At 33.1% G+C, this 20,839-nt stretch overlaps 1 protein-coding gene across 1 annotated transcript in view; it reads right to left on the bottom strand.

The window, feature by feature from the left end:
• Positions 1–20,839, bottom strand: part of LOC121030068 (ribosomal protein L18-like) — a 109,291-nt gene that overhangs the window by 41,834 nt on the left and 46,618 nt on the right. The window contains 1 exon segment of the mRNA XM_040474613.1: positions 11,211–11,406. Coding sequence (XP_040330547.1) covers positions 11,211–11,406 — 196 coding nt within the window.

Here is a 20,839-nt window from a genome sequence, read left to right as displayed (position 1 = left end):
AAAGTAAATAGCTTTTTATATACCTGCAGTGAACAGGGGAATTTGAAATTAAAAACACAATACCGTTTATAATAGAGGAGCAGCCCCCAAAATGAAATAGATTTAAATCTAACAAAATATGTATAAGATCTACATGAAGAAACCTCTCAAAACACTGATGTCTTATTTTTTTTAATTTTTTAAAATTTTTATTTATTTTTGAGGGGGAGAGAGAGAGAGAGAGACAGTGCAAATGAGGAGGGGCAGAGAGAGAGAGAAGACACAGAATCTGAAGCAGGCTGCAGGCTTCAAGCTGTCCACACAGAGCCCAACTCAGGGTTTGATCCCAGAACAGTGAGATCATGACCTGAGCCAAAGTTCAGACACTCAACCCACTGAGCCACCTAGGTGCCCCTCTGATGTCTTATTTCAAAGAACTAAATGGAGAGATATTCCATGTTTATAGATAGGATGATTCAATATTGTCAAGATACCAGTTCTTCCCAAATTGATGTGTAGTAGATTCAATACAATACCAATAAAAACCCAACAAACTTATTTTGGAGATATTGACAAACTGATTCTAAGATTTGTGTGGAGAGGAAGAAGACCCAGAATACCAAGCACAATATTGAAGAAGAACAAGGTTGGAGGACACGACCTGGCTTAGGTTAACTATAAAGGTATAGTAATTATGATAGTGCAGTCGTAGCAGAAAAGAAACATGTCAGTAGAACAGAATAGAGAGCTCAGATATAGAACCCCATAAATATAATCAACTCATCTTTGACAAAGAAGCAAAAACAATGCAATGAAACATATAGTGTTTCAACAAATGGTGTTGAAACAATTGTATATTCACATGCAAAAAAGTGAATCTAGATACAGACCTTACACTCTTCACAAAAACTAAAAATGGATCACAGACATAAATGTAAAACACAAAGTATAAAACTCCTTTCAGATAACATAGGAGAAAGCCTAGATGACCAAAGGTATGATGACTTTTTAGATACAATACCAAAGGTATGATCCATGTGAGAAATAATTGATAAGCTGGACATCATTAAAATTTAAAACTTCCTTTCTATGAAAGTCACAAAACAATGATTAGAACAATCACAGACTAGGAGAAAAAATTTTAAAAATGACACATCTATTAAAGTCTGCTCTGCAAAGACCTCTTAAAACAACAATAATAAAATAAACAATCTAATTTAAAAAGGAACCAAGACTTAAACACCTCAACAAAGATACATGTGACAAATAAACAGGCACAAAGGTGCTTCACATCATATGTCATCAGAAAGAGAGAGAGAGAGAGAGAGAGAAAAGAAAAAGAAGGACAAATAAATTAGATGGTACCACTACATAACTTTTAGAATGGACAAAGTTGAGAAAACTGACAATATCAAATACTTATGAAGTTGTGGAGCTACAGGAACTGTCATTCATTGCTGGTGGGAATGCAAAATGTTATAGCCACTTTGGAAGAGATTTATAGTTTCTTAAAAAACTAAACACACTCATGCCATATGATTCAGCAATCATGTCCCTTGGTATTTACTCAAAGGAGTTGAATACTTACATTCACCCAAAAACCTGCACATTATGTTTTATTTATTAATGCCAAAACTTGGAAGCAACCATGATGTCTTTCAGTAGGGAATGGATAAATAAATGGTAGAAAATCCAGAATATGAGAGTATTTGATGTTAAAAAGAAATGAACTATCAAGCCATAAGAAGACATGGGGAAATCTTAAATGAATATTAATAATTAAAAGAAGCCTATTTTAAAAGCCTACCTAATGTATAATTCCAACTATATTTGTGATAGAAAGGTACAACTGTGAAGACAGTAAAAAGATCAATGGTAATCAGGGTTTTGGGGTGTGGGAAGTGATGAATAGGCAGGCAGAACACAGAATTTTTGCACAGTAAAAATACTCTGTGTGGTACTATAATGACAGATATAAGTAAGTTATTATATATATCCAAACTCAGAATGCCCAACACCAATATTAAATAGTAATATAAATTATGAATTCTGCATGATTATAATGTGTCAACGTTGGTACATCAGTTACAAAAAATGTGCCATTCTGCTGGGGATGTTGACAATGAGGTAGGCAATGAATGTGTGGAAGCAAGGGTTATTTGGGAAATCTCTATATTTTCCTATCAACTTTGAAGTGAACCTTAGGTTTCTCTAAAAAATAGTCTTAATTCAAAAAAATGAGTTGTGGGCATTTGTGTGGGTTGATTTCTGAGTTCCTTATTTTGTTTCATTCATCTATGTCTCTGTCCCTCCACCAATTAATTCCACAGTCTTTATTACTTAAATATATATTGGTTTGAAATCAAGTAGACTTATTTCTCCTATTTCCTTTTTCTCTTTTAAAGCTGCTTGAGTTATTCCAATTCCTTGTCTTTTCATAGAAACTTTAAAATAATATTGTCTATATCTACACAACTGTTTCTGAAATGTTGCTAGGAATTGCATTAAACCTGTATATCAATTATAGATGACATTCACAGGTCATCTTCTCCAAATCAATCAATATCTTTTATTACAAATATTTGAACAGTGTCAAATCTGACTTGATTTTTTTTGTTGGTTTGCTTTGATGATGCATATCTGTTTATCTTGTTAAATTATAAACTACTTCAGGGAAGGCACTCTTTCAATATTCATTCAGATGTTTCTGAGGTCTAGCATGTTTGTGTGCAAGAGAAGATATTCAATAAATCTTTGCTTAATGAGTTCTATTAGTATTATTAACTTTAGCAGGTTACAATACACACTCAAAACCTACTTTCCAATATATTATTCATTACTCAAAATAACATCATCCTTTTTTAAAAGTTTTTATTGAAATTCTAGTTAGTTAACATATAGTGTAATATTGGTTTCAGGAGTAGAAGTTAGTGATTCATCACTTACCTATAACACCCAGTATTCATTACAACAAGTGCCCTCCTTTAAAACTTAATTCATACTCCTTTCCTCCATGATGATATCCCACAACCATGTATTACTTTTGGTAGTTTAGAAAATGCTTCCAATTATCTGATAGTTAGTTGCATGAAATCATCAAAACTTATTTTAAGTTTTGTTTTTTGTGAGTAGATTCTGAACAGAATTGTTGAAATTCTGATTTGCCTAGGGGTGCCTGGATGGCTCAGTCGGTTAAGCATGTGACTTTAGCTCAGGTCAAAATCTCATGGTTCGTGAGTTCGAGCCCCGTGTCTGGCTCTGTGCTGACAGCTCAGAGCCTGGAACCTGCTTCAATTCCTGTTTCCCTCTCTGTCTGCCCCTCCCCAGCTCACACTCTGTCTCTCACCCTCTCAAAAATAAATAAACATTAAAAAATTAAAAAAAAAATTCTGAATTGCCTAGAAATTCACATTTTTAAATTTATGTTTACACATCAGATCTTTATAAGAGACAACTGGGAATCAAATTCATTGCATTTTTTTTCTCTCTGGTGTTTATGTAAAACCTAAGATTACAACACACTGTCCAGGATTTATTTTTCTCCATACATCTTCCAAGGAAAAAGTACCTTTGTAACGTTACATTAACCATTTATTTTTGTCACCAGCTCAAAAACCATCCATCAAACATACATAAATAAAGGTACTCTATTACATTTTTATTGTGGGTTACATATTACCACATAAAACTTCTTTATCATTAATAATATTCCTCTCTTTTCACATGTTCTGAATTCTTCTAGATCTATCTCTTAGCTAAATTATTTTCTGATAAAACTTACTTGATTATCTTTGGCTTATGGATAATATTCAATTTGTTGTATCAATTAATGGAGAATTAAGTCTACACTTTCTCTTAACAGTGCTTTTATTGCCATTTAACCACTACTTAAATATTAATTTTTTTGTGTGGGGTTTGGTTTTTTGTTTGTTTTGTTTTGCTTTTTACTTTTGATATACTTAGCTTTTCCTCCTAGTTGTAATATGGGAGTAATATTTTTACCCCAAAAGCACTGTAATTGGTCACGTGTGACTCCGAAGCTGTACTTTCAAAGCTTTTAGCAGCATCTTTCTTCTATTTTTATCTTGAAAATATTGGTCAAACAATTGTTCAGAGTATTTTTATTGTAGTGAATATTCACATGATCATATGATGGTAAAGAGCTAAACTCTCTGGTGGTCATATGGTCTCCATCAAATGTTTGCAACACCATTCATATTATCCCTTAACAATGAATTAATTGAAACTTTCTAATATATATTCATAATGAAGATAGTTTATTTTATTGTATAATGTGATTTTAAAAAGTCAAATTTCTCTTTGATCAAATTTCAGTAAATACTGAAGCACTTTTGAGAAATGTATCTTTCTGTACCTCACTACTAATAGACAATGTATGTAAATCACTTGGTATGTGCTTATAATGTAGTAAGCAATATCATAAATGTTACGTGTCCTTAACGGTTTGTCTTTAAAGAGGAATGCTTTTTTTGTCACTGACAAGGTACATAGTGCAAACGACTGCAATTATTTAGGTGTTACAAGTTACTTCCGATTACTACTCCTACCACCACCATACTACTATCTTAGAAGAACAGGGTTACGGTACCTGAAATTCTTAAAGACAGATGATGAAAATCTCCGTGTTGAGGTTTTTTCCTTCTAAAATACGGTATTGTTATAAATAACATTTAATACATAATTGATAATGTGTAATATTAATGTTAATCCATCTGTTAATTTTTCCAACAGTATTCTGCCTACATTTGTAGAACACGTGTTCAATGTTAACAAATCCTGATTCTATGGAAGGCTGTTACAACCGTAACATCACCTTTCCAGACTAATTTGCACCACCAATGCTGTCTCTGTGCTCTGTTAGTCTGATTCTCTTTGATCAAACTTCAGTGAACAATCTGTGCTTCTGTACATTATAACTCACTGGCTTCCATTTATCTCCTGGGCATGATTTTAGTTAAAGGGGAAGCCTTAGGGAAAGAGCTTGGTAAGATCCTTTAAGAACAAATTGTCTTTCTGCTTTGGCAGCAGTTAGCTTGTCGTTGGTCTAATCCTAACAACGTTGGTACTCATATTTTTCTGAAGGTTGTGTGAGAATTTACATCATGGCTGTTCTAGCTTAATCTTACTGTTTGTCATCCCTCTAGGTTAGTATGGGTCCCGAGTGATTTGAGAAAATTGAAATAGTGAAATAATACCAATTGAAAAATGATTTCTACTTATAGAGTATTAATCTGTGGAGTTCAAACTCATTAATCTAGATCACCTCCCTTTGAGAGAGCAAGAAACATGTATGACAATGTAACTGAGAGGTCAGATAGCAAAAAAAAAAAAAAAAAGAGTGATATTAAAGAACTTTAAGGTTACAAAATAAATCAAAGGGAAGTTAAAAAATTTGCTAAACTTCTAGTTGGCTTAACAGAAATAATGGCACTTCTCAAAGCCAAATGAAATTATTTGGCTTAGAATGCCCTACTAACCCAGAGAAGGAAACTTCAGAATTTAGCATAACCAATACTCATATGTACAGAAAAAAAATTTTCTTAGGGAAAAATTTCTATTTTTTTCACATTCCATTTAAACTCTTCAGGTACAGCTAATAGAGCTCATTCCAAAAATATAATCAGGCTCTATGTGATTTTACCCCTTTTGTTTTTTGTTCAGACATTACTCTTTGGAGATTTAGAGAGATAGATACTGAGGAAGGATGGCATTTATTACTGTGGCAGCTTTGGCCATTTGGATGGCAGGAAAGACTTTTGTTAAAACATAAGTTTTCTAACGTGGCAGGTAAGTCCTTAATGACAGCAATGGAACCTTGTAGTTTACTGGGACAATGATGATAATATCTTTGACTATAGTGTTTTATAGAAATGTCCCATTACAATATAGGAGAAAATACATGGAAGATGCTTGTGGAATCTAAAAAAATAAATCTAATATCAAATTTTATAGCTATAGTACTGAGAATATAAACAGGGTTCTTGGGAGTGAAATAACCTGATTAAACAAATGTAACTATTTAGTTGGGGAAATTCATTGTTCAACACAAATGTGATATAAAGTTACTACCCAGTACCCAGATTTCCATGAAAGAACAAACTACTGTAAACAAAAGAGAAAGGAAGAATTTTAAATGTCTTGGAGAATGAGACAGAATGATTTACTAGGGAACAGCTCAGACAGAAAAGTACCATTGGCAGGAAGTACAAGACAAGATTTGAAAAACCAAGAATGTCTCAAGTGAGTATGATTTTTTTGTTTGTTTTTATTTTTTTAGGATTTTTTTATGTATTATGTCCAACTTCTCCAAGGACCATAAGAAATTTCAGTTAAGCCCTCTTAATCACTTACGGGTTTTTTGAAAATTAAAAGAGACTTTGAATTTTGCATTCAGTAGCACACACTGTAATATAAACCACAGAGAATGAAGAAGAGATGTAGGAGATATGCCAGAGTTATATTTTAAGGTTCTAAGAAATATAAAATCACTTTCAAGAAAACACTTCATGTTATACTAGTTTCAACATTAAATTACCATATTTTTTGATTCCATTAATTTTTTTTAATGTTTATTTATTTTTGAGAGGCAGAGACAGAGTGCAAGCTGGGGAGGGGCAGAGAGAGAGGGAGACACAGAACACTAAGCAGGCTCCAGTCTGAGCTGTCAGCACAGAAGCTGACTCAGGGCTCGAACTCACGAACAGCAAGATCATGACCTGAGCTGAAGTCGGATGCTCAACTGACTGAGCCAGCCAGGTGCCCTGATTCCATTTTAAATGTAGAACAACTACATTTGAAATATTATCAGTTTTGCTATCTAAACCCAAAATGCTTTTTCAAATTTACAGTTGTGAATTAATCTTAATAACAGTAGAGTTGAAAATAATCTAAGAAGTGAAATATTTTAACCTTTTTTTAAAAAACATACTGACACCCACTTATAATTATGGAGGTTAAAAAACAGTTTTATGTAGCATGGCTGAAATACATTAATATATTCATGAGGTTAATTAAAAGAGAACCATAGAAAGTGGAAGTATTCAGTAAATGAATGTCTTTGTGTTTGTGTGTAGGAAAGAGGGGTGTGTATAATATCTATATATCTATTTATTTTTGTAGTTATTTAAATATTTCTTATTTTTCACCTAATTGCTTTAAAGGTAGCTAAGATGCCAAATATTTGTATTTGCTTGTTTTCAAGTATATATCTCCTTAAAACTATATGTAGTAATGACTACTAAAGTTAAATGCTGTATTCTGAGAAGAAATATTATAGATATTGGCTTTGTGTTTCTTTCTTATATGAAGACAATTTAAGAGAAAGCAGTTAGTGGTAGAGAAGTCAGAAAAATATAAATCTCAGTATTTTTCTCATTTCAATGTTAATGAAGAATGAATAATGGGAAGCACATTGAAGATTGGAAGAGCAAATACTTTCGACAGGTGCATGGATTTCATGGAGTATAGAGGGTATTCAGACTCTCCTTCTCTGTTGGTGGCTGCCAGATAGCTGTGCTTTTTGGCCTCCTTATAGAATTAAACAAGATTACCCAGCTGGCTAATAATTAACTGGTAGGATAGTGCTTTTCAGCCTTCTTATGGAGCATTGTCCATTCTTCCTTTACAGCTTTCTTAATCCTGGATTTGTTTGTGTCCATGTAGTTGAGAAAGTTTTTAAAAAATTGAACTCTAGAAATAAAAAACTTAGTCCATTAAATTTTAGCGTGACAATAGACTCATGACTTTGTGTCTCAGGACACTTGTTTTTTTTCTGTTTTTTAATGTCACAAAGCACCTATTACAAACAGATAATTTAGCTAGGGTATGAGGATGTGAAGCGTTATATTAATTAGTCATATTTTTAGCAAATAAATGTCAAGGTTTTTTTTTTTATGTTAATGCCAACTTTCTAGATCTGTAACTGGAAGACAGTACATGCTGCCCCACTTTAACTAAAGATGCATCACTTGGATTAGTTCTTAACTTTTTAAGTAAGCTTTTAGATGAAGACACGTCTTGTAAATTAAAAGCAAAGGTTGAAAATCAAAGTACTATGGCAAGCAGGTTATTATGTCCTAAGCCTGTAAAGTCCAAGCGCAGGAACCAAATTCTTTAGGTTCTAATCTTGGCTCACTAATATATATGTTATGCATAAGTCACTTAACCTCTTGGTACTTCAGTTTTCTCATCTATTAAACAAGACAATAACAATACGACCTACCTCATAGAGTTGTTTTGAAAATAAAATGCATTAGTAGTACCATGTAGAACACTTAGAATGATGACGGGCAAAATAATAAATTGATAAAACCTAGACATTATTAACATTTTTATTGTCATTACCATTATATTTTTATCATTATGCTGTCAGCCCTTATCATATCTCTTCTTATAATGACATTGGAGTCGATGTCTAATTCCCCTCATTAGATTGTAGATTGCGTGAAGAGCAGAGGTAGTATTTAGAGCTGCTCACAAATATTCTGGTTATACTTCCAGGTGGCTGGAAGAACTTAACATTCTTGCTCTTGTGGTTAGGAATTGCCATGCGACTTTTTTGGTCAAGGAAATGAGAATGGAAATATGTATGTCACTTTTCGATAAAAGCGTTAACAATCAATGCACAATTTACCGAGTCCTCTCCTTGTGGCTTGGTGATTGTTAGAAGCAAGTATTGAAACAGAGCCTCCATCAGCCTCAATGCCTATTATGAGCAGAGACTTTGTGGTTGCACTGCGTGGAAGCATGGAACCTGCAGCAAAAACAAGAAGTAACTTTTTATTGCTTTAAGCTGCTGAGAATTTGGAGTTAGTTTACTATCATAGCATAAGTTAACCTATTTTGACTTATACAGGAGCTAAGCATTGATATTTCTTTCCTTTTTTTTCCTCAATTGATTCAACAGAACAGTGTCTTGTCAAAAAATGAAAGAAAATATCTTTATTGAAATAGTTGTTCATCCTTGTGAAAACATGTGAATTCCACAAACTCTACTATCTTCAATCAAAGGATTATTTTCACCTTGTGTTTGACATTTTAATATCAGTTGACTGTTGCTTAATCCTGCTTCTTTCATTTCATCTCATCATGAATCTACCCTATAGAGCTGCTTTCACTGGAAAATTTATAGGTTATTGCAGTGTTTCACTATAAAACCATGCTTTGACATTTATTTCCTTGAAAATGACAGCAAAAGAGTAATTGTTTAGTTGATTATTATGAAAATTTCTGTTTTCTTGGTAATAATCACAGAAAGTTGGAAATGTTTTTGTCTTAAAAACATGTAGTTTCACTCTTATTTTTTTTAAGTACTCAATTAAGATTTTAGAAAATATAAAGGCTTAGGGGATTCAATAGAACCCTGGGGGTTGGGGGCTTACTGAAAGCTCTGGGAAAGAAGGAAGACTTTGAGAAAAGATAGTGGCTTCCAGAAAATTTATTGGTGCAGCTCTCTAAAACCATATAGGTTTCTGTACTTCTCTCTGCACACACAAGGGACCAATAGATGCTGCTTATGTGAAAGTATGTTGGAGAGAAGGTGGCAGAGGCAACAGAACACCTTCTGTAAAGTAAAAATTTTCTACTGAAGGTGTTATGAAGGTCAAATAACATATCTTCTGTGCTATCAGCTGATATTTTAATGGGCTTGGTTTGTTTAACTTCTCCCTTAGAATATGATTTCCCTGAAATAAAATCTGCATCTTTATCACTGTTGCCTTCTAACTTCATAGAACAATATTTAGCATGTATTAGAAAAGTAGTAAAAATTTAGTAAATAAATAAATCAAAAGATTTGCTATTTAAGAACCGAGCAAAGGAGAGCTAAAATAGACATAATGAGTTGCTTAATAAAGAGTTGGTTTAGTAAAATATTCTGGCCTGGAATTTTATAAAAATGTAATAATAGGAAGTTAATTAGAGTATGTATATTTTCATAGAGAAACCCAAAATATGGCAAAGACATTTAATTATTTTATTCTGAGGATTTTGGACTGCTTTAAAAATAAACACATGCATTTTTTTTACTCTTCCTGCTCATGAGCTCCTGATCATTCCTTGTTTTTATACTCATGAAAGAGATTATAGAGGACTTATGGATGAATGAGATATAACCCGAAAACTAACTATAAAATGAGCATGATTGAAACAACCACTATAAGACTTTAGAAATTTACCAAACAATCTGAAAAACATTTATATTTAAAAATTGTTGGACTTGAGGCAAGGAGAGCAAGAATCTTGTCCTTTTGGCCTACAGTTGACACCACCTCCTCACTCCAAGCTTGGGCAATGTAGAAGCTCTGCCAAGGTAAGGTAGGCTATGAGGACCACTAGGGTTTTATCGCCGTGGACTCATTATTTCCTGGAAAAATTACCTTTTGAAAGTAGCATGTGAGGTATAGCTGTTATCTTATTCCACTAGTCTGATGTTGCATTTGGTTTTGGGCAAGCATATTCCTAGTCACTGTTTTTCACAAGAACCAAAAAGACCTAGCTGGAAAGTGGACTGGAAAGGCCCTGAGCTATTTAAACACTCCTGGCATATCATTAGCTTGTGCATGTAGAAAGAGGAGACTCAATGGGGCGCCTGGGTGGCGCAGTCGGTTAAGCGTCCGACTTCAGCCAGGTCACGATCTCGCGGTCCGTGAGTTCGAGCCCCGCGTCAGGCTCTGGGCTGATGGCTCAGAGCCTGGAGCCTGTTTCCGATTCTGTGTCTCCCTCTCTCTCTCTGCCCCTCCCCCGTTCATGCTCTGTCTCTCTCTGTCCCCAAAATAAATAAAAACATTGAAAAAAAAATTTTTTTTAATTAAAAAAAAAAAAAAAAAAAGAGGAGACTCAAAAAGGTCCAGTAGAAAGTAAAAACCAGGAGAGATACATAAATGACTTGAACATTGAGTGTTCTTTCTCACCCATACACATGCCTGGATCTAGGCATTTTTCTTAATTGGTTCAATATGGTTTTATGGAAAAACTAACCTGTTACAGAAATTTGGCATTGAGCGTAAAGGCTTCACCATTTTTTAGCAAAGCATACAAAGGTTTTGAGAAGTCAGGGCAGGAGAGGGGAACAGATATTTACAATAGCAGATATTTTCTCTTCCTCTTCTTGGTGGTGGAGGCTAAGCGTGGGCAGAGAACTGCTCAAAAACTTCATCAAACACTGTCTTGAAGCATCACTGTGTGAGAGCCAAGCACTGCAGGTGTTTTACAGCATCAATCTCCTTAGCCATGGCCAAACCCTGTGGGTAGGTGATGGGAGTCAGCTTCTTTTCCTTCAGTTTTTCAATCATATCTTTGTTGTCCCTGAGATCAAGTTTAGTCCCCACCAGGATGATGGGGGTGTTGGTACAGAGGTGTTGCCGTTCAGGGTACCACTCTCCTCTAACATTTTCAAATGATGTAGGACTCACAAGAGCAAAGAAAATTAAGAATACATCTGCTAAAATGGAAAAAAAAAATTCCATGCTCATGGATTGGAAGAAGAACAGCAACAACAAAAATAAAAGATTGAAAAGAGCCACAGAGACCTATAGGAAAAGGTCACATATACCAATTGTAAATATAATTGGATTTCCCAACAGAGATGAGAGAAAGAAAGGGACTGAAAATACTATTCAAAAAAATAATAACTGGAAACTTCTACAATTTGATGAAAAACATTAATCTGCAGATCCAGGAATCTCAACCAATCCCAAAGAGAATGAACATAAAGGGATCATCTCTAGAAACATTATAGTCAGACTTGAAAACCAAAGACAAAATATCTTGAGAAGACAAAGAAAAAAAAATCATCATGTATAGGAGTATCTGTATGATTAATGACTAAAATTTCATCAGGAACAATTCCAGAAAGCACTGGAAAAATGTACAGTATTCAAATGCTGATTTTAAAAAGTGATCTAGGAGTGCCTGGGTGGCTCAGTCGGTTAAGCGTCCAGCTTTGGTGTAGGTCATGATCTCATAGTGCATAGATCTCTGTGCTGAGAGCTCAGAGCCTGGAGCCTGCTTGGGATCTGTGTCTCCCTCTCTGCCCCTCCCCCATTCATGCTCTATCTCTCTCTGTCAAAAATAAACAAATGTTAATTTTTTTTTTTTTAAATCATCTACCAGGAGCCTGGTTGGCTCAAACGGTTGAGTGTCCAACTCTTGATTTCAGCTCGGGTCAGAATCCCAGGGTCATGGGATCAAGCCCTGTACTGGGCTCTGCACTGAGCTTTGAGCCTACTTAAGATTCTCTCTCTCTCTCTCTCTCTCTCTCTCTCCCCCTCTGCCCCTCTCCCCCATTCTCTCTCTCTTAAAATAATATAAAATAAAATAAAATAAAATAAAATAAAATAAAACCTATATTCAGCAAACTTATTCTTCAAAAATGAGCTGAAATAAAAAAAAAAAAAAAAAAAAGGTCCTGGATAAACCAAGAATAAAAGTTTGAGCCAACTGCTCTCAAAGAAATTCTAAAGGAAGTCCTTCAAGCTGAAAGGAAGTACCAGCAAATGATAACTCAAATTCACAGGAAGAAATAAGAACTAAAAAATACATCTGTTAACGTTTTATTTCTTCTCAAGAACTATTCACTTACACAAATGATCAGTGTTGGGTTTTCTATCCTCTTTTCTTTGATTAACCTTGGTCCATCCATTTGTTCTATACCACTGTCTCAGTGTTTAACTCAGGGATGTACAGAAAACTTAAGGGCCAATGAATTTCAGGGAGAACATTCTGTTTCTAAGGGAGAAACACTTTCTCCCCAATATGTCAATGAGTCTCTGTAGAAGAGTCTATCTCTCTTATATTCTCTATTTTTGTGAGAATGTAAGACTTAAGCTGCCACTATAATTTATAGGCATGGAAGATTCTAGAGGAAGCCACCATAAAGAATATTAGAGATAACACACCTCAGAAAGCAAAAAAGAGATGTGGGGCAAAGTCAAGTCCTTGGTGATATACCATTTTAACCACTAGATCAAGCATTACTTTCACATTTTTTAATATACTTTATTTTTAGAGTAGTTTTAGGTTCACAGCAAAACTGATCAGAAAGTGAAGAGAATTCTCTTATAATCCCTGCACAAACACAGTCTCTTCCTTTGTCAACATCCCACACCAGAATGATACATTTTTTATAATTGATGAATCTACAATGACTCATCATTATCACCCAAACTTTACATTTTCACTCTTAGTATTGTACTCTCTGTGGGTTCCAATGGCATGTATCCACCATTATAGCATCATGCAGGATAGTTTTACTGCCCTAAAAATCATCTGAAATTTTTCATAGATGATTTCTTTCCTCCCCATACTCAACGCCTGGCAATCACTGACCTTTTTAATGTCTCCGTAGTTTTTGCCTCTTCCAGAATGTTAGATAGTTGGAATCATACAGTATGTATCCTTTTCATATGGCTTCATTCACATAGTGATATCCATTTAAGTATTCCCCATGTCTTTACATGGCATGATATCTCATTTCTTTTTAACACTGAATTATATTCCATTGTTTGGATGTCCTACCATTTATTCATTCACATACTAAAGGACATTATGGTTGCTTTTAAATTTTGGAAATTATGAATAAACCCACTCAAAAATCTGTCTGCAGGTTTGTGTGTAGACAAAGTTTTCAACTTGTTTGGATAAATATCAAGAAGCTTGATTACTGGGTCATATGGTAAGACCATTTTTAGTTTTGCAAAAAAACTGCCAAACTGTCTTCCAGAGTTATGTGTACCATTTTATATTCCTACCAGTGATGAACAACCTCACCAGCATTTGGTGGTGTTAGTGTTCTGGATTTTGGCCATTCTAATAGTTATGTAGTAGTATCTAATTGTTTTAATTTTCTGATGACATATGATGTAGAACATCTTTACATAGGGTTACTTGCCATGTGTATCTTTTTTAGTGAGATGTCTACTTAGGTCTTTTGCCTATTTTTAAATTAGTTCATTCATTTTCTTATTATTGAGTTTAAAGAATTCTTTGTATATTGTGGCTAGCAATCCTTTATTAGATATATATTTTGCAGATATTCTCTCCCAGTCTGTCCCTTGTCTTCTATTTTCTTTTTAATTTCATGAACAAATATATCTCTTTCAATTTATAAGGTATTAAAAAGGTCTAAATGATACAGTATTTTTCAAAAGAACAATTGTATGGTAGCATAACCATACAAAGAAGTGAATTCTTTCAAATGATTTTAAGATAATGCATTTTGACTGTGTATCTCTAGTAAGATGTAAGGTAAGGATGCGAAAGAGAGAGAAATCTTAAACCATAATCAATACAATTAGTAGTAATAATATAAGTATTATTTTGAAGCTATTTTATGTATATATAAAGGAAGTAGGCATCATGTCTAATTTTATGAGAACCAAGATATCAACGTAGGAAAAAAGAGATACAAACATAAAATCAGATAGGTCATTTAAAACTCTATAAACTTGGGGTGCCTGGGTGGCTCAGTTGGTTGAGTGTCCGACTTTGGCTCGGATCATGATCTTATGGTTCGTGAGTTCCAGCTCCGTGTCGGGCTCTGTGCTGACAGCTCAGGGCCTGGAACCTGCTTTGGATTATGGGTCTCCCTCTCTCTCTGCTACTCCCCTCCTTACACTCTGTCTCTCTTCCAAAAAAATAAAGATTAAAAAAAAAAAAGAACTCTATAATCTTAAATTTGAATTTGTAATACCAGTATAAACTTAAGATTTATATTTTCTTTCTAAAAACATGTATTTCCTAGCTGTGTACATTAAAAAGAGCAAAACTCAATAGCAACCCAATGGCAAAGAACATCCACTTTTGGTCTCTACACATAATTTCTCACTAAAGGAACCAGGGGTCCTTGGAGAAATGGCTGATTTCAGGTCTAATGCAGGATATGAATGTACAAGATGAATCTGGAGCATCTTTTCCCAGGAACCAAGGAGTTTATCAAAAACTAATGTGGTGATGTAAAAAGGACATATGAGTCAACCTGAAGAAGCTGTCATTGGCAAATGAGAAGATAATCTGAGCATTAAAAAAAAAGACTATAATTTATTGAAACAAAACAAAAAATAATTCATGAACTCATAATGATATGAAAAAAAAAAAAAAGACCTAATTGGTCATCATTGAAGGTTGTTAGAACTATAGTATTTTTCTTTGAAAATTAAAAGTATGTGGGAATAATAATTTTATGGAGAAAAAAGAGACGAGAATTTTTTACTGGTTTCAGAAGCCAGTCCATACACAGTTAAGAAAAGTTCAGAAAAGTTAAGGGTCATTAAGCTTTACTAAAAATTGCCTAGTCAAGTACAAAGTAGAAATTTGAGCCTTGAAATAATATTTTAAAATGTGTTCTGTACTTCATTAAAATTCACTGTGAAAGGAGATGAGTGTCTAGTGTAGGCATTTTATAGAAAATAGATTTTAGTGAATCTAAAATCATTAATGTTCATTTTTTTTTAATTCCTGATATTGGTTATTCTAGTTTCTCTCTTTTTCTTATCAATCTTGCCAAAGATTATCATTATATTAGTCATTTCAAAGAATGAACATTTCTTATGTTCATACTTGATCATTGTTTTTATTTCATTAATGTCTGTGCTTACCTTTGTTAGTTATTCCTACTGCTTTCTTTAATTTAATGTTCTTTTTCTAACTTTTGACATGAATACATGGATAATTTATTTTTATCCTTTCATTGTTTTATGTATGTACATTTTGAGGTATATGAATCTCCTTAAAAACATGGATTTAGCTGAATCCCACAAATTTTGTTGAGTAGTTTTTCTATTATATTCAGTTCAGAACATTAGCAAATATTCCCTGATCTCTATTAGATAGACCTCTTTGCCTCATGGATTTTTAAAAGGATATAATTTTTAAGATTTTAGAATTTTAAATTACTTTTTGTTTTTTATTTCTAGTTTAATTTCATTGTGGTCAAATATCCTATTTTCTATGATTTCAATCCTTCAAAAATTTGTTAAAACTCACATCATGGATCAACATATGATCTACTTTGATAAGTGTTTCCTATGTGCTTGAAAATAATTCATGTTCCAGGTTTTAGATACCATATTCCATGTATGTCAACTACATGAATTTGTTGGTCATATTTATTCATTTTTTTATATATTAACTGATTTTTTGTTGTTAGCTTATTACTGTCATTCATTGAGAGATGAATGTTATTGTGTGATTCTGAATTTGTGTATTACTCCTTATACTTCAGTCAAGTTTATGTTTATCTCTTTTGAGGGATTTCTATTAAATCCATCATATTAAATTTATTTAGAATGTTTATATATTCCTGAATGACCAATGATATTATCATTAAGACATGTTTCTTTTTTTTTTTCTAATGATGACCATGGCCTTAAAAAAGATTGCTTTCTGATACAGTACATTTCCAACAGCTTCATTTTTGTTAGTGTTCATGTGATAAATCATTTTACATCTTTTATTTTTCATCTTTTTCTGTCCTTATGCATAAGATGTGTCTCATAAGAAAAGTTTAGTTGTTTGTTTTCATATAGTTTAACAATCATACCTTTCAGTTGGAATATTCAGACCATTTATATCAGTGTAATTTTTTATGTATTTGGAATTAAATTTACCATTTTATGATTTGCTTCTTATTTGTCCTACATGTTTTATGTTCTCTTTTATTTACTCTTTTTATCTCTTTTAACTTCCTTCAATTTTTTAAAAATTATTCCATTTCCCTCTTTTAGGTTTCTGGTTAGATACGCTATTATTATTATTATTATTATTATTATTATTATTTAGATATGTTATTATTATTTTAATGGTTACCCTAGAGAGTATAATGTCACAAAGCAAAGACATTAGAACAAATTAATGCTATTTAAATATTTCACTTTTGTAGGATATTTACTTATGTTTTAATTTTTATGTTTTAAATCAACAATCTATAATTATTTCTGTTTTGCAGTCTTCTTTTTTATTTATTTATTTATTTATTTATTTATTTATTTATTTATTTATTTTTGATATTTGTTGCATGTCCATACTTGTGTTTAGGGTAATTAGTTCCACCAAATAATTTTTTCTTTGGTATTATGGGTTATTTAGAAGTATACTATTTGATTTCCAAATATTTAAGGATTTTTCAGAGATTTTTCTTTTGTTGGTTTCTGATTTCATTACATTTGTGATATATTCAGAGCTTTGGCAAATACAAAGCTTATTTCGGTACATGTTCTATGTGTACTTGAAATAAGTATAAATTCTGACATTTCTGGCTAGAGTATTCTATAAATGTCAACCAGTTCAAATTTAGTCATATCTTCTATAGCCTTAGTGATCTTTCTCTCTTGTTTTATTATGTAATGAAGGGTGGATATTCTCTAACTATAGACAGTGTATTTGTCTCTTTTCTCTTAATCCAGCAATTATTGCTTTATGCATTTTGAAACTTTATTTTGAGGAGTACAGACATGCAAAAAAAATTTTTTATGTTTATTCATTTTTTGAAAGACAGAGAAAGACAAAGCACAAGCAGGGGTGGGGCAGAGAAAGAGGAGGGGACACAGATTCCGAAGTAGGCCCCAGGCTCTGAGCCTTTAGCACAGAGCCGGACACAGGGCTCAAACTCAGGAACCAGGAGATCATGACCTGAGCCAAAATCAGACACTCAACCAACTGAACCACCAAGACGCCCCTGGATGAGTACAGACCTTTTAGATTGTTATGTGCCTCAGATGAACTAATCCTTTCTTTTATCACACAAATAGTCATTTTTATTCTTGGTAAATTTTATGTCTGAAATCTACTTTATCAGAAATTAATATAGCAAATTAAGTTTGCTTTCAGTTAGTGTTACCATGGTATATCTTGTTCCATCCTTTTACTTATAGCTTTTTTGTGTTTTTATACTTAAAGTATGTTTCTTATAGGTAGCAATTGGTTGTGTCTTGCACGTTTCTCTATTCTATTTCTGTCTTTTACTTCAGATCATTTATTTTATGTGATTATTGATACAGTTAGGTTTAAATCTGTCATGTTGCTATTTACTATCTCACATGTTCTTTGTTTTTTCCCCACTTTTTGTGTTTTCTGTTGAAAAATTGTATTTTCTACAATTTTTATCCCCTTTATGACTTATTAGTTATAAATTTTATTTTGTTATTTTAGTAAAGGTTTATAGTATTTATGTTTAAATTGTCAAGCTACTTTCAAATAATATCTTAACATTTTACATATAGAATTAGAACCCTGCAGCCTTTATGTTCTCATTTCCATACATTATACATATAGTATTATAAATCCCACAATACCTTGATATTATGGTTTAAAGAGACAGTTATATTTTCAAAGAGATTTAAGTTATGAGAAAAAAGTTCTTACATATTTGTATCATTACAAATGATAATTTGTAGTTATCATTTCTAGTGCCCTTTATTCCTTTGTGTAGATTCATACCTCTTTCTGGTATCACCTTTTTTCTACCTGAGGGACTTTCTTTATTATCTGTTGGGCTGTGGGTCTGATACAGATGAAATATTTTGGATTTTGTATATCAAAAAGTCCTCATTTTGCCTCCATTTTAAAAAGATAATTTACATCGTGTAATGTGTATGGAATTCTGGGTTGATTTTTTTTCCTCAGTAATTTTAGTGGTTCTCCATTATCTCTTTTTTTGCATTTCTTTTCCAATTGGAAAGCTTCTGTCAATCTCATCTGTATTCTCCTATACATACGATGTCTTTTTCTCTGGTGTCTTTAGAGTTTCTTTTCTGCAGTCCTGGTTTCGAACAATTTGATTACAATTTTCCTCAGCACAGTTTTATTTGTGCTTCTGATGTGCTTAGGGTTCCTTGACATTCTCAGACCTTTGTTTCGTTATTTTTATGGAAGTTATATAATTTTCCAGAATTTTTTTTTAATTAGGCCACTTAAAGTTTTTCTATAGGCCACTGATGCTCTAAATTTTTAAAGTTGTTTTTTTTTTTTTCCTCCTCACTGTGTTTCATTTTGGATTGTCTATTCCTGTCAAATTCAGTTCAAATTCAACAGTATTTTCTTTGTAATGACATAATTTCTTTCTTTGAATGCCATTAATTCACCACTTTTTAAAAATCACAGCCGGTTTCTAGATTTCATGCTAGAATTTTGATTTGTGTACTTTTATATCTTACATGTTGGTAATTCTCTTTCTGAATATAGTTCAGTTATAGCCATGTGTCAGTTCTGGATGAATTTTAATTAACTTACTTTTCTTTTTATCATGAGTTGCATTTTCTTGCTTTTTTCGTGCCTGGTGATTTTTCCATTGGATGCCAGATATTGTGAAGTTTACCTTGTTATATACCTGATATTATTGTATCCCTATGAATCTTGTGAGCTTTGTTCTAGAATGCAGTTAACTGGGAAATGGTTTGATGCTTTTAGCTCTTGCTTTTAATATCAGTTGGGCAGCACCAAAGCAGTGCTTATTTTACAGCTAATTTTTTCTCCACATATGAGATAAGACTTATCTGGATATTATAGCTAATGTTACATGAATTGTGAGGTTTCTACCCTGTTTAGTGAAAACTAGCAGTATTTCTGACCCTATGTGAGTGCCAACTAGCCATTGTTACATATACATCCTTATGAGTATTTTCTTTTGTTTGCCTTGGGTAGTTAGGCCTGCATGTCTGATCAGTACGCTGCTGAATAGTCTGAGATGATTCTCTGCAGATCTCCATATTTCTCCCTCAGAGCATCTTCTTCTTTCCAGAATTCTGTTCTACAAACTCCATTCTCCTTGGTTTCCCCAAGTTCTCAGCTCCATCTTCTCAAGGGAGCCTCCTTTTCACAATACAGTCTGACACTCTCTCAAAGCTGTAACCTGGGGCAGTTATTGGGTTCCTCTAAATTGTTTTTAGGGGCACCTGGGTGGCCCAGTTGGTTGAGCATCCTACTTCAGTTCAGGTTGTGACCTCAGGGTTTGTGAGTTCAAGCCCTGCGTCATCGCAGCTGCCAGTGGCATAGCCTGCTTCAGATCGTGTCTCCTTTTTTCTCTGCTCCTCCCCTTCTGGAAATCTGGTTCTCAAAAATAAATAAAATGTTTCATGTCTTTAGGGATAATTTTGCTTCATTGCCTGAAGTCTAGTTTCTGGAGAACTATTGTTTTATGTGTATTTTCCATATTTTGGCTATTTCAAGCAGGGAACATTCTAAGGAAGGAAAGTTTGAATCTCATTATTCTATTTTGGTTAGAAATGGAAGATTGTATCAATTAATTTTTAATTATATATATAATTAAATATATATGTGTGTGTGTGTGTGTGTGTGTGTGTGTGTGTGTGTGTGTATATATATATATATTCCTGGCATTTTTACTTGATTTTTTTCATACTCTGCTGGAATTCTCAACTTGTCTCTAATTTATTCAATATATTAATCATGATTGTACATCAGTTTGTATCCAATAACTTCAGTATGGATCTATGAGTCTGTTTCTATTTTGTTTTCCCCTCTGCTTTTAAATTACCCTTTGTATTTTTTCATAATTGGACTAAGTTTTAATGAATGGTGCGTATTGTACCTGAAAAATTGAAGATACAATCTTACTGATGTTATGTTCCTCCAGAGACAATTAATTTTGCTTTTAGACAGTGGACTAGGATAAAATCTCTTTAAGCCAATCAGAAATTGAACTGGTAGTAAGGTGGGTGTCAATCTTTTATTCCTAGGTATAACCCTTTGAAGCCCCAACCAGGGTCCCTCCTCTAAGACATATGTTAAATTCCTTTTCTTTTCTTTTTTTTTTTTTTTTTTTTTTTTCCTTTTCATCAACCAGGTAAGTCTTAGCAACACTAAGTATTGGGCACTCCTCTCTGGA

The sequence above is a fragment of the Herpailurus yagouaroundi genome, unplaced genomic scaffold, assembly GCF_014898765.1.
Source record: "Herpailurus yagouaroundi ecotype Mexico unplaced genomic scaffold, PumYag 139, whole genome shotgun sequence".
NCBI classification, from domain to species: domain Eukaryota; kingdom Metazoa; phylum Chordata; class Mammalia; order Carnivora; family Felidae; genus Herpailurus; species Herpailurus yagouaroundi.
Note: the sequence above shows the minus strand (reverse complement) of the source record. Positions and strands in the feature narration are given on the sequence as shown.